The sequence below is a fragment of the Cicer arietinum genome, chromosome 5 (genome assembly GCF_000331145.2).
Source record: "Cicer arietinum cultivar CDC Frontier isolate Library 1 chromosome 5, Cicar.CDCFrontier_v2.0, whole genome shotgun sequence".
In the NCBI taxonomy this organism is placed as follows: domain Eukaryota; kingdom Viridiplantae; phylum Streptophyta; class Magnoliopsida; order Fabales; family Fabaceae; genus Cicer; species Cicer arietinum.
In genome coordinates this window covers 70,624,402-70,639,982 of record NC_021164.2, presented here as the reverse complement: position 1 = coordinate 70,639,982, position 15,581 = coordinate 70,624,402, and the positions used below count along the sequence as shown (strand labels likewise).

General features: G+C 35.3%; 1 protein-coding gene and 1 pseudogene across 1 annotated transcript; one reads left to right on the top strand and one right to left on the bottom strand.

Moving 5' to 3' along the window:
- Positions 1–73: 73 nt before the first annotated feature.
- LOC101507619 (protein PSK SIMULATOR 1-like) lies at positions 74–15,039 on the bottom strand. Its single transcript, XM_004502949.4, has 12 exons — positions 14,479–15,039; positions 12,894–13,210; positions 8,580–8,672; positions 8,381–8,462; positions 4,168–4,246; positions 3,372–3,469; positions 3,080–3,149; positions 2,678–2,775; positions 1,882–1,998; positions 1,334–1,410; positions 1,150–1,194; positions 74–1,031 (listed from the first exon to the last, which is right to left on the bottom strand). Exons 1-12 carry the CDS (start codon positions 14,767–14,769, stop codon positions 533–535), a joined length of 1,866 nt encoding a protein of 621 aa, XP_004503006.1. The 5' UTR covers positions 14,770–15,039; the 3' UTR covers positions 74–532.
- LOC101507311 (probable UDP-arabinopyranose mutase 5) lies at positions 5,295–6,420 on the top strand (annotated as a pseudogene).
- Positions 15,040–15,581: the final 542 nt, after the last annotated feature.

Genomic DNA, 15,581 nt, shown 5'->3' with positions numbered 1-15,581 from the left:
CACTTCTAATTCTTAAATTAGGTGTTATTACATATTTTTGGACAAACGTGCTAGCTGCAAAATTCTTCAGATGTTGGTAAAAAAAATGCATCATTTTTTCTTGAAAGTGATAAAAGAATGTTTTACCATTGATATATATAGTCCACAATCAATCGCATGACGAACTTAAAGCTATGCATATATCCATCCACATTAACTCATTTAGTATATACATAACATTCTTAAGACTGAACACCAATTCCATCATGCCCCAACCCGAGTGGCCACTGCAGTCACATTGATGCTCGAATGAACGTCTATCGCCTCAACAATTTTGGACGATGATGTATCTATCTACATCGTGGAACTTCACCAAAACAATGCATCCTAATCAAGCCAAGGGAATCAGGGTGCCATAGTTGCAGCAAAAATAATGGCATTCAACACTTGCACAGAGTATGATATGTACACCCAGATATTCTACTCTTATGTTCAAGTGTCCTGTTACTTCTCTTCTCTCCATTAATTTCAAAAGCAATCAGTAAAACTGCAATTATCTAACCAAATCTAGTCTGTCGATTACGTTCAATGCTCGTTCTTTGTCAATATCAAAATCAATCACAGGAAGCTTTGACAAAATCCTATTAAAAGATAATTGCTTGCTTTCACTTGATGAAAGACTGTTACTCTTGGTCAGTCTGCACTTTTCACTCATTGTTGGCTTCATGCTGTCAAAGTCCAAGCTTTTACTGATTCCTTTTGTTTTTGTTTTCTTAATTACATCCTGCAACATGTTTTGCTCATCAATTGTTACAATTGGTAATAGGGCACTTGTAGACTGCTTATTTGTTTTTTCCGAGGTACCGCCAACAGAGGACTTGATGGCAGACCTGACTTTGCCAACATCACTGCCAACCTTGCTTTTGATGGCCAAGCGGTGAAGCCATAAGAGAAGTTCAAGAATATAATGTTCTACTTTGTCTTTATCGGCATAGTGAAATGTCTCAATCCTCATTGCACCACCATGGAGAACTTTCATATTCACCTCAGAGCTTCAAGAACCAGGAAGTATTTAAAGTCAGAAAAGATTTGAAGTACAGAAAATATAAAGGTGGAAAACATACACATTTTTAGTTCAAAATAGAACAGTAGGGACTAGCAGCTACTTACCCTGTGTTTGCCCACTCTCCTACCCAGCCAAAACCATGATGTGCTCTGAACCAATTTTGAAACACCAAAAGGAAAGGCCAAAAATAATTAGGTTATCTTATATGTAAAGTAATAAACTGATGATTAAAGATTATTTTCCACGTGGCCAGTAAGGAGTTAGTTGACAAAGAGCCAGAGATCTTACTTGGATGTGTTTGTGGCAATTGGAACCAACCAATGTAATGTTTTCTCCATCTCATTTTTTATATCTGCTACAGTTAGCTGTGTAACCCAGACAGTAACCACAAGAAAGAACAAAAAAATCAAATAAAAGAAAAAGATTTTCTTCTTCAGTAGGATGTATATAGCTCTAAGGGCAGAAAAAAATTAATTTCTAAAAATTTGTAAAGCAATTTCTTAGCATTCTAATTGCGTATGATGTTTGCCGCAAGTTTAACAAACTACTAAAGTACGCAGGCAAGTCATCTAAGAGAAGTATCGGAAAAAATAAATCAAGGGCATTTATTGAGGATTGATTGCGGTGGGTGGCTATTAAAATGTTAATTAGGTGGTTAATTGGGTAGTTGACTACCAAGTCAACTAAAATCCCTCTTCAGTGGCGAACTAGAGGCAAAGTGTGCTTCAACCTAAAACCTTTCTGTATCTATTCTAAATTGTCCAGACCCGTCATTTTTTCTGCCTGATTTTTCAACAAAGGTAATAATAATAGAAATTATAAGTGGTTAATCATACCTCTTCTACAACATGAAAATATGGTAATTTGGAACGCAAAGTTGATTTTATATTAGGGGGCAAGTTTTGATATAATGAATCCCTTGTATTTGCAGGCATAGAACTAGACCTGGCTACCTGAAAGCATTCAAAACCAAAACAATATTCACAAAGGCCTAAAACCCAAGAGTCGAGATCAAGACTTCAAAAAGAAATATGAATAATTTACACTCTAATCTTATTTATATTACAAACATAATCACTTTAAGAGATACACACCTTGATAATGGGCACACTATCACAACCCACAGATTAGAAAAATTCTGCCGTTAGAAAATGTTCATATAACTTTCTTTAAGTTTTGAAGATCATCCCATTTTCACATTAAAAATAATATTAATATCCACTTCTAAAACCAGGTCACAGACATGTGGCAACCAAAAAGGCAATTAGTACCAGAAAATTTTACAAGTGACATTTTCCACAAAAAACTGCACCATGTGATATCAATGGAAGCCAAATTTCTGAAGTTAAATGATCAGCTTTACTGCAAAACAGATTTGTGGTTGATTTTATCTCTTAAAAAAAAAATGATTAAAAAGTGAAATTTGCAGTTAATCCTTCAACATGAAATCTGAAATTAACAGAAGGAAAGTAACAGAGAAGTAGACAATTAGCACAGAAGTAATTCAATACTTAGACAACAATAAGAGAAGCATCTCTAGAAACTTCATTATACTTTCACCTGATTCAGGATAAGGTACAAAAAAAGAACAGTAATGGAATGAATTAGATACAAAAACATAGATTGACTTACAAGGGTATCAATTTGAAGCACTATATTTGCATAATGCAAAGCAAGGCCTGCAGGGCCCAATCTTTGACGATTGACTCCAATTATTGATTTGGGGCCATCTGCAGATACCCATGGATAAACAACATTAAAAGTGTGAAGCATAATACGACTTTCATTCCAAACTGAATATTATTTCTTATTGCTGCGATGACTTAACTTTCTATTCCTTCCAAATTTTTAAATTTATCAATAACAAAGTAAGGCAAACAGAATAACATGTCTAAGATTTTCACAGTAGCAAGCAAAGTGTTAATTAAGCCATCGCAATGATAAGAAATAATAATTCTTATTACATTAAGTGACACTAGAACAACATAAATCAAGTGTAGCAAACATTATATATGGCTTTTGGTGGGTACAGACCTGCATTCCCAAAAGTATTGCTTATCTCCAAATGTAAAAAATGGACAATGTCTACAAGCTTTTCAATAACCTGCAATCCATTAGATTATGAGTTATACTTAACTTTTCTTGGTTTTCGATTTGTGAATAAAATGCACAGGATGAACCCACTTCTACAATTAAAAATTAATTCCCTAGACTATTACCAATCTACATGTGGATCAGACACATCAATAGTAATAGAGAATTAAACAAATAGGGAGGAATATACTGAGGGATGAGATAAACACATCAAGAAGTAATCTTTTGTTACCTCCTCCAAACTTCTAGACCAGAGTGATTTTTTCTTTAAATGTTTGATTTGCTTCTTTTGACTTTTAATTTCTGCTCTCAAGAATGCGAGGTTATCACCTATAAGGAGAAGAACGATACTGAAGTTCAAATTATATATATGAGATAAGAGACTAACATGAACAAATACTGCTCAATATACGGAAAAGTCAAACTTATAGGTAGCTTGACTTTTTCTTCAAAAGTATGTAATAGCAAGCAATTGTGTAGCCTTTCAGAATTGCACTCTCATTTCTCAACAATAATACATTGTTCTGGTTCCAAAAAGTATTAAAAATATCAGTGAAAACCATATGTAGGTGATTTGGTAGTCACAGTCTGTCTATATAGTGTTACACATTAATAAGAATGACTTTGAAATTGAATGAGACCTGATGACAAATAGAGAAGGCATTAGTAACACAAAGACAAAAAAGGATACAGCTAGATATAGGAGAATATAGATATCGAGATCTTTATATCCGAGTCCTTGGTTAAAAAGTAGTTTAATACTAGCATACATCTTTTTCAATATTTCAGCACCAATTACATGATCAGTGTGAATGTAGTCCTCAGGTTCCACACATTTATCACAATCTAATTGATCACTCAACTTTGAGGGGGAAAAAATCAAATCAAAATTATTCTTCAGTTATAATTATAAGTTTATAACTCAAAAAGATATCCGGGTTTTAGGTTAAAAATTCATCACAAGCAAAAGTTTAAAGGTGCATATTTTATCATGGCCCATTGGTGATATTTTCATATTCCACAATTACCTCTTTCATCCTCATCTTCACCCTTACGCTCAATATCTTGTTCAAATCTATCCAACGCATGAAGTTCGTGGTACAACTCCTGTGTTCAGAGAAATATTGATTTTTCACAATTGTTTACAAATAAATCTCTCATAAAAAACTATGTTGAATAAAAGAAAAATGCATAGAGCAGCAACATCACTGTATACTAAAACCTAATAAAGCATTCCACTCGCAGCCAGATAAAAAACCTTGAAGATAGAGTAAATGCAAAACAGGATCAAGTGTAGATAAGTAGACGCTAAAAATGGTGGAACAAATAGGATGCTTTACACCTCAGGTTATTTAATAAAAGCATCACTTTATAAATACTGTAAGAATATTAGAAAACATTTTATAATATCTTTTATATTATATTAGAGTATCTTAAATTATTTCTTAGGATCAATTTATAATCATAGAGATATCTTAGAATATCTCTCATTATTATTATGACTAATTCCTTATTTATGATTGAGTCTATGTTTCTCTATAAATAGAGATTAGTATTGAGTCTTTTATAATCAAGTTAGCATTAAGCTATTAGCAATAATATTCAAACCCTTATTATTTTCTCTTCCTTTTTTTCTAAAATCCCACAACTTCAACACGGTATCTAGAGCCTATTTCGATCCTCCTTGAACGATCCCGCCTCTATTCCGCTGTCGAGTTCCCACCAATTAGGGAATATAATCATAGTTTCTCTTTTCTAACATTCCAACATTCGGTGAGATTTTTTTCAATAAACCTTGTCTCAATTTCGATTTACCCATTCTTTGTAGCTTTTCGTTTATTTTCAGCAGATCAGTCGCAGCACTGTTCATCGCACGGTACTGTTCAAAAAAAAAAATTTAAGTTTCTCCGCCATATCCCTTATCCGTTCTGATCACCAGCGGGTTTATCCTTAGTCTATTTAAACACATAAGCTTTCTGGCCGTAATCCTAAAACCTTTTTTTTTTCACGCATCAAAACCCTAATTTTCGATCTGTCAACTTTTGCCCCTCAGAAATTCTAAGATAAGATTGAAACTATTGTCACAAGTTTGAGTACAACTCACAATCTAGATTTTCAGTTTGTGAAATAATCTTTGTATTGTATACCTCAAAAGATGTCTCAAGTAATTATCAACGACAACGAAGTTGACATTGTAATTGGTGCCCTACACTGTGACCTCACAACTCTTATGAATGAATGAATGGAAGCCAGTTTTCTCTCGTTTCCACCTGATAATAGTCAAAGATACTGACCTCAAGGAAGAACTCCAAATTCCAAAGGATTTAGTGCAGATGTCTATACAAAATCTGCAATTGAGCAAGGGGTGGGTTCCTCCACTTCCATTCGCTTCTCTGGCTATGCTTGTAGATATTTCGGCTTTCTAGTTTCAAAGAAGAAGTATGTTGTCTGTATTGATGATGATTGTGTTCCAGCAAAAGATAATGCGGGGAATTTCGTAGACGTTGTGGCTCAGCATATTGTGAACCTCAAGACTCCTGCCACTCCTTTCTTCTTTAATACACTATATGATCCATTCTGTAGGGGTGCAGATTTTGTTCGCGGCTACCCATTTAGCCTTCGAAATGGGGTTGGTTGTGCTATGTCGTGTGAACTATGGCTCAATCTGGCAGACCTTGATGCACCAACTCAGGCTCTCAAGCCAGCGCAAAGGAATTCACGATATGTGGATGCAGTTCTGACAGTTCCTGTTATAGCGATGTTGCCAGTGAGTGGAATCAACATTGCCTTTAACCGAGAATTAGTTGGCCCAGCATTGGTCCTAGCTTTGGTGTTGGCAGAAGGAAAAATCAGGTGGGAAACTGTGGAAGATATATGGTGTGGATTGTGCGTGAAAGTTATATGTGACCACCTAGGCCTCGGTGTGAAAAGCGGGTTGTCGTATGTTTTGAGAACAGAAAGAGGAAATGTCATAGACAACTTGAAGAAAGAATGGGAAGGAGTGAAAATGATGGAGGAAGTTGTTCCTTTCTTTCGGTCTGTAAGGTTGCCACAATCAGCTACGATAGCAGAGGACTGCATGGTCGAGATGGCCAAATCGGTGAAGGAACAACTGGGGAGATGCATTACTAGTGTTGTTTTGATGAGAGATGCAGATGGTAGGTCATAGTGTTTTGGTTTTGTCAATTTCGAAAATCCAGACAATGCTGCTAATGTTGTGGAGGCATTGAATGGGTGTCTTGATTTTGATTCTGAGAATAGTGGGTATCCTGATTCTGGGAATAGTGGTCGCACAGATTGTGGTGTCCTTGGGAAGTGGACCGTGGGATCATATTTTTGGTGGAGGAAACTCTCCAGCCTTTGTCGTGGCAGTTGTTGCAGCCCTTATGAGTGGGCTCTTAGCTGACAGGTTTGGAAGATTTGCAATTCAATTGATGGGATTCTTCTTGGTGCACGATTATTCGCTCTTCGATGGTTCCAGATTACTCTCCAATTTGGATCAACGAAAATATGTGTCATTGTTCAAACAGCCGTTATCTCTCCTGTTTTTGATGCATTTTCTTACTTTGTTGATCGATCATGGCTTTGTTTCGTTAGAGTTGCGCTGCTTCTTCTTCAGTGTTTGTCATGCAATTTAGTTCTTATTAATAGATTATAATAGTGGCTTAGATTCCCACCGACGATCATTCTGGCGGTATCCCTTTTTCCACATATGAATCATATTAGTGATGACTTCTTCTTCCGTTGATAGTTATTTTGACCATCTCTTTTATTTTCATGACTTACTTTATCTTGGCAATTGGTTCCAGATGTACTGGCCTTGCCTTTCTCTCCTTGAAGCACGCCTCTCTCTCCTTGAAGCAGATTCAAGTTTAAATATTTTGAGTCTCCATTATTATTGGTTTGAAGCTTCCAAATGCAGTTTTTTAGAAGATCAGAGCTTGCTTTGTTCAATTGCTTGCCATGAATTTCTCTCAGGCTGATGATCAATCAGATTATCTGGCTAGGCTATATTTATAGCAATTCTCTCCAACTTCACATGCATCCTTGAGTTGCCTTTCCATATTTTTTATTATTTTGTGGAGCAAAACATTGTTTTCTTGTAGCAAGCTAAAGCTTAGTAAGCTTTAACTTGAGGGGGAGTGTTAGAATATTAGAAAATATTTTATAATATCTTTTATATTATATTAGAGTATCTTAAATTATTTCTTATGATCAATTTATAATCATAGAGATATCTTAAAATATCTCTCATTATTATTATGATTTATTCCTTATTTAGGATTGAGTCTATGTTTCTCTATAAATAGAGATTAGTATTGAGTCTATGTTTCTCTATAAATAGAGATTAGTATTGAGTCTTTTGTAATCAAGTTAACATTAAGCTATTAGCAATAATATTCAAACCCTTATTATCTTCTCTCCTCCATTTTTTCTAAAATCCCACAACTTCAACAAATAACATACTATATATTTCCAAAATTATATATAATAGGCATCCCTTCAATAACAAACGATCTGTAAGTACGACAATAAAATTAAAATCCAATCCAGAAGAAAGTACACCTAATCCTTCTATTGCTTTTATTTTAAAACATGTATAATTATGAAATTTTAATGCATACTCAATGCCACATTTACATGATAACAAGTTTTATTGTAGGATGATAACAGAAATCAAAATAAACTGTACCCGCCGGAGATTACTACATAGCTAAAGTAGTATGTTTTTACTGAACACAGAGCTAAAGTAATTGAATTCAGAAATTCCTCATTCATAATTGAGCATAAATCATGGCACGTGGAAAAGGTATCAAGACACAGAAAGTGATGGAGAAAAAGAAAATTCTCTTTGCAATTGATGTGTAATGCAAAATAGATTGAAAACCTTCTATCAGTCTCCCTTATAATACATTGTTTGAATAATTAAACGAAATGAATTATTCTAAAATATTTCCTATTTGGGAACAAACACTAACTCAACTGGTAATGAATTATTCTAAAATATTTCCTATTTGGGAACAAACACTAACTCAACTGGTTAACAATATTGAAAGAGGGGAATAATAAGCAATCATCTATAAACTTAATTTAACCCCTTGAGTAATTGCTTTTTATATTGAAAATACTTTTACCAATGATTCCTTTGTTTTTTTTCCATATATTTCCTTCTTCAGTGCAACTCTCAGTCTTCAAGCAAAACTAAGTTTTTTATACGGTGACATAACGAAATACACTCACAGCTGTAAATTGGACCGATGTCATCAATTGTTGCATTATTGATTCTGCCTCGTCTCTTGAGAGTCTTTGAGCATTTGATTCTCTGCTAATACAAAAATGTAAAATGAAAAAGATGGTTAAGAATAAATATATGAAAGGCAAATATGTTTTGCAGACAACTGAAAAGGCTAGATGAATGAGTAAGTACAATTTATATTACTTCTCAAAGTATCGGTCTAAGTTGTGCCACTGGGGATCCTTCGAACGATTTCCAAAACGAATCACCTCATCAGAAAAAACTTTCAACTCCTGCCTGACAACAAAACCAAAATCATATATGTCAGAATTCAAAGTATGATTATTTATATTTTGACCGTACAATTTCTAGGTTCATTGGTAGAACTTCTTGTCAAATACAAGTTCCTAGTATTTGAATGTAATTATTGTAACCTCATTATAAATAAAAGATGTGTGATCTTGTTTGAGACACACAAGAAACACATAAAACATATTTTACATGGTATCAGTAGTGGTTCATCCTAGGGTTGCTCTACCTTTTTGAGTTGTGCCATAACCTTTTCATTTTTTTTCCTTTTCAAAATTATGTGTTCCAGTTGTGCTTTTCCATTCCAGTTGTGCGTCTACTATTCTAGTGCAACCCACCACCACATAATCCTTTGGCGAACACGGTGACATTTTTTTTTTGCACCGCCAAACTCCGACGCACGCGTCGCCTCCTTATCCGGACGTGAGACCCACACGCCTCCACCAACCCCGCGTGTGACACATCTGGCCACCAATTTTTCAACGCCAGCCGTCGCTCAGGGCCTTACGACACATTCTGAGGTCCTTTTCAACTTCTGGTGATTTTTCAACATCTTTTCTTCTCTTTCACCTAACGTTGATCGTCGTGTCCAACACCGGATTTGCTGTTGCCTCCTCTTCCGTTTTCAGTTTCACTACGCTTCCTTTGATTTCGTGCGAAAAATTGGTAGGTGCTGCCAATTACGCAGGATGGGCAGCTGGCGTTGAACTTTGGTTTCAAGGACAAGGTCATAAAGACCAATTGCTCAAACAGTCCAAAGATGTCGCTGCCAAGGATCAAGACAGTTGGAAACAAATTGATGCCTCTCTATGCAGCGTTCTTTGGTTTTCAATCGATGTCAAACTTCAATCTTAGTTTCGCTCGTTTAAAATATGTTATGATGTTTGGGCAAAGGCAAAGAAGACATACTCCAACGACGTTAATCGTTTATACATTGTAGTCTCTAATCTTATTTCCATGAAGAAACAAGAAATGGATATGCAAAGCTACATAGCAAAGCTTGATAGTTTGATTGTTGACTTTGATCCACTTATGCCCTATACTGACAATGCCGAAACACATGTTGAACAACGTGGAAAATTCTTTATGGTTCTGGCCCTTGCGGGTCTTACACCAGATCTCGATTAAGTTCGCAACCAAATTCTATCTAGTGCTACTGTTCCCTCATATGAAATTGTTTGTGAACAATTACTGCGTCTTTTGGCCCCTTCAACTCTTGCTCCAACTCTTGCTTCTCTCAATGTGCCAGTTGAATCTACTGCATTCGTCTCTAATTCTTATCAACGAGGTGGTAAAGGAGGAGGACATGGACATAATCGTGGTCGAACTCGATGCAACTATTGCAACCGTTTTGGCCCGTGGAAGCACAATGTCGCACCAAAGCAAATCAACTGCAACTCAGAGTCGCCGATGTTGCTCAAATTAAGGCCTTTGACACAAGTGATCAAGTCACGCTTTCTACCACATAATATAATGAGTACATCAAGCTAAAGGCGCAAATGCAAACTACCACACAAGTTGCCTCTGTTGCACAGATCGGTAATCCTATTGTCTTTGTTACACAATCTTCTTCACTTGGACTTTGGATACTTGACTCAGGCGCCTCTGATCATATGTCTGATAATAAATTGTTTTTCTCATGTTTGACTTATATGGACACACTACCTAGTATTACTTTGGCTAATGGTCACAAACCAAATGTCAGGGTATTGGCCGAGCAAGTCCCCTACCCACACTCTCTTTGGACTCTGTGTTTTATGTCCCTAATTGTCCATTTAACTTAATATCCATCAGTAAACTCACTCGTACCCTACCTTACTCTATTACATTTGCCATTCTTGTGCAGGATCGGAGTGTTGGGACGACGATTGGAGTAGGGCATGACTCTCAAGGCCTATATTACCTTTCAGCACCTACAACGCTTATTGCATGTTCCGCCGTCGAGACTCCACATATTATCCATCAACGTTTGGGCCATCCTAGCCTTCAAAAGTTGCATCTTATGGTTTCGAGTCTGTCAAAAGTGTCTACCTTAGAGTGAGTCATGTCAGTTCGGAAAACATACTAGGAATTTATTTCCTGACAGAGTCAATAAAATAGTTGCGTCTCATTTTGCTTTAGTTCATTCTGATATTTGGGGTTCGAGCCGTATTGTTTCATGTTTGGGTTTTCAATATTTTGTTACTTTTATTGATGATTTTTCCCGATGCACTTGGATATTTTTAATGAAAAACCGTTTAGATGTTTTCTCAATTTTTCAAATCTATTGCTCAGAAATAAACACACAATTTGATATTCAGATAAAAATATTGCAAAGTGATAACGCTCACAAATATTTGTCTACGTCTTTACAATCTTTTTTGACTTTACAAGGTATCCTCCATCAAACTTCGTGTGCTCATACCCATCAACAAAACGGTGTCGCTGAGAGAAAGAACCGACACTTGGTGGAAACGGCTCGTATCATGCTCCTTCACAATAATGTACCTCCTTGTTTTTAGGGAGATGCAATTCTCACAGCTTGCTACTTAATCAAGTGCATGACTAATGCCTTCCTCTGTACTTGGAAAACAAGGTACCACATTCTATTTGGGCTTGATGGAAAGATTGATCGCTTAAAAGCTCGACTTGTGGCAAAGTGATACACACAGATATTTGGCCTCGACTATAGGGATACCTTTTCTCCAGTTGGCAAAATCGCATCCATCTGACTTTTTCTTGCCATAGATGTTATTCACCAGTCGCCTCTCCATCAATTAGACATAAAAAAATGCCTTCCTGCATGGAGAGTTACAAAAGGAGGTGAATATGGCACAACCACCAGGCTTCACTGTTAGCAGTACCTCTCACGTGGTATGTCGATTACATCGATCTCTATATGGCCTGAAACAATCTCCTTGTGCTTGGTTTGGGAGGTTTAGTATCGTGCTTTAAGAGTATGGTATGACTAGATGTGAAGCTGATTACTCGGTTTTCTTCATGCACTCTTCACCAACCACTTGCATCTAACTGCTTGTCTATGATGACGACATCATCATCACAGGTAATGACCAGGTTGGATTCATCAGCTCAAACAACATTTGTCTCAAAACTTTTAGACTAAAGATTTGGGGCCGCTAAAATATTTTGAGGATTGAGGTTGCTTAGTCAAAGACAGGTACATCAATTACACAGCGGAAATATGCCTTTGATATACTTGAAGAAACAGGCATGTTTGATTGTCGCCCACGTGATGCTCCTATTGATCCCAATGTCAAGCTCCTACCAGGTTAGGGGAGCCATTGCAAAACCCTGGTAGATATCAACGACTTGTGGGCAAACTTAATTATCTTATAGTAACTGGACCTGATATTACATTTGTTGTAAGTTTAGTCAGTCAATTTCTAAATGCCTCATGTGATAGTCACTGGAATGTTGTGATTCATATTCTTAGGTATATCAAGAATGCACCAGACAAAGGATTACGTTATGAAGACAAGGGTAACACCAAAGTTGTTGGCTACTCTGATGTTGATTGGGTAGGGTCACCATAAGATTGAAGATCCACTTTTGGGTATTGTGTCCTTGTTGAAGGTAATTTGATATTGTGGCAGAGCAAGAAGCAAAACATAGTCGCAAGATCGAGTGCAGAAGCAGAATATCGTGCTATGGCTGCAACGGCTTGTGAGCTTACATGGCTAAAACAGTTACTCAAATTAGGAGATGTCAACGTAATGAAACTAATTTGTGATAACCAAGCTGCACTTCATATTGCTTCCAATCCGGTCTTCCATGAGAAAACAAAGCACATAGAGATCGATTGTCATTTTGTAAAAGACAAAGTTTTTTTCAAAGAAATGACAACTTATATTGTTGGTTCAAATGATCAATTGGCTGACATATTCACTAAGTCACTTAGGGGTCCTCGAGTTGAATCTATATGTAACAAGTTTGGTGCATACGATATGTATGCTCCAGCTTGAGGAGTAGTGTTAGAATTCAATTAAAATTTCCTAGGTTCATTGACAGAACTTCTAGTCAAATACAAGTTTCTAGTATTTGAATGTAATTATTGTAACCTCATTATAAATAGAAGATGTGTGATCTTGTTTGAGACACACAAGAAACACATAAAACATATTTTACAGTATACAATTGACTTTCAAATTTTAAGGAGTTGTGGAAGTGCAAAACAAGACACTTCAGTTATTTAATTAATTCAATACTTACCTTTTGTCTGCGGCAACAATCCAAAGAAGCTCGTCTTTATCCTTTGACACTAAATCTTGCACAACTTCTGAATGAAGCACATCTTCTTTTAGATGCCTAATACTTTTTTTGGAGAGAGATTGCAGAAGATGAAAACCTTTGACAATAGTGTTTGCAACCTCAAATGCTAAGATGGAAATTTCATTCCCCTTTATTGCAGCTCCAGAAACAAAGCCACTCCCAGCATTTAAATTTGCCATGCTGCTCCCAAGATTGTCCAAAACCTCCACTGCCTTCCCCAATCCAGCTCTTCCCAAGCGTGAACTCACCTCCGAGACCTGAAATAGAAATATCTTAGTAGATGATATTATCATTTTTTTCGTATATAATTCCATTTACATAGAAGCCGACGAATACAGTTATAAAGCCTCCTCACACGAGCCCTTAAGGATTGTTTCATAGACAATGCACAAAGCTCATACACCTTTGTTAACAGATCAAAGACTAACTCTCTTAAAATCTCCCATAAAATTATATAACTTGTATGTCTAAAACAAAGCCGATTGGCATCCAACCACTTAAGAAGAACAAGCAACCTAATTTTGAGCCTCAAACTTTACATAAACAAGAACAATAAACACAATTTGAAATAAGATAAACAACATAAATCTAAAATTCCTATATAGTAATAAACAAGAGAAAAAGGAAGATTCACTATCAGCGTAAACTAATATTACACTAACAGTGAATAATAACCCTTTTTATCAGTGTAAAAATATTTCCACTAACAGTTTATGGTCATTACACCCAATAAACAAACCCTAAATCCCAATCAAAAACCCCCACCTCCAAAGGTAATTACAAGATTGTATACTCAAATCGCACCAACACTCAAATTTAGTGATTTTTTGAGTTTCCATAAGCTAAAAACCTTTGTAATCAATTAAGTGATAATTGATTAGGATTGATTTATAGGTAATGCACAAGCCCATTATGTCTTTGTTAACAGATCAAGAACCAACACTCCTAAAATCTTAAACTAAGGAGATGAATCCCATAAAATTATATAACTTATATGTCTGAAACAGAACCAGTTGGCATCCAAACCACTTAAAGAAGAACAAGCAACCTAATTTTGAGCCTCAAATTTTACATAAGAACAATAACACAATTAGAAATAAGATAAACAACATAAATCTAAAAACTCCTATATAATAATAAACAAACTCTAAATCCCAATTACAAAACCCCACCTCCAAAATAATTACAAGAATATAAACAAAAAATCGCATCAACACTCGTATTTAATGATCTTATGAGTTTCCAGCAGCAAAAAAAAAAGACATTACTAATCAGTTAAGTGATAATTAACCAGTTCAAAGAGGTTACTCTGTTAGGAATTTGAATCGCGTTGCTTCTATTAAGTGACACTAACAAATAATTAAAAATTATGATCCTCTTCGGTCTCTTCTAAGAGTTGAAATCAAGCGATTCTCACTAAACAAAATCAAATAAACTAATCACGCTGCTATAATAAATGATCCGATATTATCCTTTTCAGATATATTAATTAACAAATTGACAGTAGAGAAATGGGTTAAACTACCTTAGATACAGTAGCTTGCTTTGACCTAGACTTATCGGAGTATCGCGGAATTCCGTCGTAGAAAAGTTCGTCGGTGGCAGGATTCCTATCCGTGATGTGGTGTAACTGCGGCGGGGAGGTGAAATGAGCGGGATGATTAGTGTTAGTATTAGGCTTATGAGCAAGATCGGAATCGGCATCGGAGTTGGCGAAGACGCGGTCAACTTCAGCGGACCTAGAACAAAGACCTCCCATGAGTTGAGAAAACCAAACCAATAATTGAATCTTTGAATTCGAAGAAGTTCTTTCCATTATTCATTCATATTAGTTGGAGGATGCAGTGAATAATAGTAGTAGTTGTGGCGAAAAGATAAAAACTAGTGTCTAGTCTACTACTAGTAGTGATGTGGTAAGTGTTAGGGGTTGGAAAAAGTTTCAAACGATTTGCTTTCGATATATGAAGAAGACAACAATGAAAATGAAAGAATGAAGACTGGCTCGTGACTTGTCACATGGGTTTCTTTTTTAGAACAAACCAAAAGTCTACCCTGCGTAACCTTTCCTTTTTCCATTGGGCGCCACGATATCAAAACAAGAGGGGTAAGGGTAAACAAACCTTACAAATATATTTCATTCAAAATGTCTTCAAAAATTGTATGTTCGTCTTTTTTAAATATGAAAATGTGTTTCTTTTTTTTTTTTAATGTAAATCGTCGTTTACTTTATTAAATGAAAAAAAAATTATTTTTACGTAAATAATTCAAAAAATAAACTTTTTTTTAAATGTCAATATTATAATATTTTGTTAATAATTGTTAAAATTATATTTAATGTAAAAACTAAATTCTTAATTTCTTTATTATTTTACTAACAAATGTTTTTGAATAATTTTATTTTTTAAAATTATAATGTTTGAAGATATTCAATCTATCTTTTTTATTATAAATAAGTCTAGGTGATATTTTATTAAAAAAATTAAGTTGAATTTCAAAATTATCAAAACTTCATCGATTTAAGTTGGTTTTTCTCAACCTTTTATGCTTGATTTGTTCATAATTGTAGTTTATTCTAATGATTTATTATTCGACTACTGAAAACAAATAAAAAGTTGTCATAAAAATTAA